The 2098-nt window shown below is 45.6% G+C and overlaps 1 protein-coding gene across 1 annotated transcript; it reads right to left on the minus strand.

The window, feature by feature from the left end:
• Nucleotides 1-534: 534 nt before the first annotated feature.
• LOC115675357 (cytosolic sulfotransferase 12-like) lies at nucleotides 535-1871 on the minus strand. Its single transcript, XM_030597970.2, has one exon. It carries the CDS (start codon nucleotides 1727-1729, stop codon nucleotides 737-739), a length of 993 nt encoding a protein of 330 aa, XP_030453830.1. The 5' UTR covers nucleotides 1730-1871; the 3' UTR covers nucleotides 535-736.
• Between the last annotated feature and the right edge of the window lie 227 nt (nucleotides 1872-2098).

Below are 2098 nucleotides of genomic sequence, written 5' to 3' on the forward strand. Positions count from 1 at the left end.
GAATAATTGTTAATTTCATAACAAGAGATGCTCAATCTACTCATTATTTCTATTTAGGGAGAAAGCCACAAAAAAAACCCCAAACTATAACCATTGTGACACATTTATCATGAACCTTATTTTTGTGGCATCAAAACCCCAGACTATGCCCACTATGACACATTTACCCTAAACTTTTTTCTTGTGACATAAAAAATTATAAACTTATACCTATATGACACATTTACCCTCCGTTAAGGTTCCATTAGATGATTTTTCAGCCAAAACAATATCGTTTTTATTTCACTTAAGCCACATGAGTGCCACGTCATCGTTTGCTTTATGGCGTCTATGTAGGTAAATTTTTAATGGTTCTCATTGACAGAATTTTGACAGAGGGTAAATGTATTACACGGGTATAAGTTTGGAATTTTTTGTGTCACGGAAAAAATTTAGGGTAAATGTGTCACAGTGGGCATAATTTAAAATTTTTTGTGCCTTTTGTCCTTCTATTTATGACTTTCCTTTCAAAATTGCTTTCACAAAATTAAGAAAAATCAGAAACGAGCACTCATCTATATCCATTTGTCTTTTAACATCGTTTTTCACGACGTAAATGCCGTAGTTGAATCCGTAATTATTTTTCAACAATTCCGTCCTCCAAATTAAACCTAGAGGTAGAATATTCATATAATAATCTCAAATATGACGAGCACTCATAATTTTTTTCTTATTACACAGACCCACACACACTTCCCTAAAGCCTCAGCCCAGAGCCGCGCAGCTTCTCTTCCATAGCGCGGTCAATCCTCTGGGCCATATCAACGCTCAGGCAATTTACCCAATCTCCAACCTCGCCTCTCCTGAAGTACGACTTGTTCTCATGCCCTAGAGCCGTCTTGCCGCTCTTGTTCACCTCCAACCCGCTCAAGCTGTCAAAACTACAGAGCCTCAGTATTTCGTCCACTGTCCCCTCTTTCAGCTCTTCTTCACTGAACGGACACCCCAAGAAACCCGCCAGCCTCCTCAGTTGAGCGCACGGGTTCTCCTTCATGTCCTCGTACTTTAGGAACAACACCTTCTCGGGTGTCTCCGAGCTCGCCTTGTGGTAGCCCAGCACGTGGTCCCAGTAAGGCCCGTACCCGTTCACGCCGCGGCAGAACTTGTTGAGCGACTCCTGCAGCGAGATCTCGCCCTCGTCCTTGGGCGTCAGGTTGTTGGCGAAGTGCCAGAGCGAGACGAAGGTGTCCTTGGGGTTCCTGCTCAAGTACACCAGCTTGCACTTGGAGTCCCTCACCGACTGCGGGAGCGAATGATAAGGCAAGTGGGTGGCGAAGAGCCTCGGGGGCGGGAGTGAGGCAAGGTCGGGAGCGTCCTGCTCAAGGTAGGGCTCGAAATCCAGAAAGGGCACGAGGTCGTGAGGGTTTTGGCTCAGCAGAGGGTGCTGTGGTTGCGAGCCTGAGCCTGAGTACTTGGCCCGGTTGAGGAGGGCGAACAGGATGGCCTTGAGCCAGGTGGTCCCGGACTTCGGGATGGTGACGAGGAGGACGTCGGTGTCTCGGGCTTGGAAGTGTCTCTGGCAAGTGAGGATACCCTTCAATTGCTTTGGAGGGACCCAAAAGCCTTGGTATAGGTAGAGGGAGGTGACGACCCAGCCTTGTTCGCAGGGGAGAGAGGAAAGGAGGTCTCTGCATTCTTGAGAGATGTCGTCTTCTTGCAAGTACTTTGGGAGGGATTGAGATTGAGGCATGGTTGTGTGGTGGATTAGTTTTTCAAGCTAGCTATAGGTCTTGGCTGAAGAAGAAGATGAAGGGTTGGTTTGAGGCTTTTCTTGTGAAGGTATTTATATGCATGTAGTATATTATTGCTGTGAAAATGCAGCTTGGATAATGGACACAGTATATTATTAATGTTGCTTTGACTTATGGTTTGATTCCAACTTTTGTTTGTGTCGCGACCTAAAGATCCAAGGCCATCTCGGGAGAAGTAGGTTTAGAGGTACTTTACGAGATACTCCCTAAGTCTGTACCTCGCATGACGTTGGTTATCTAAATTTTAAGTGCTCTATTTGAAGTCACCACTAGCCACGATTAAAAGTTGGCTAAAAACCCTAAAATCG

This window comes from Syzygium oleosum, unplaced genomic scaffold, assembly GCF_021117445.2.
Source record: "Syzygium oleosum isolate NSW1041296 unplaced genomic scaffold, Sole_v2.1 Sole_v2.28, whole genome shotgun sequence".
In the NCBI taxonomy this organism is placed as follows: domain Eukaryota; kingdom Viridiplantae; phylum Streptophyta; class Magnoliopsida; order Myrtales; family Myrtaceae; genus Syzygium; species Syzygium oleosum.

Coding starts and splice junctions, on each gene's coding strand:
- LOC115675357 (XM_030597970.2), bottom strand. CDS start 1,729: ATGCCTCAATCTCAATCCCTCCCAAAGTACTTGCAAGAAGACGACATC.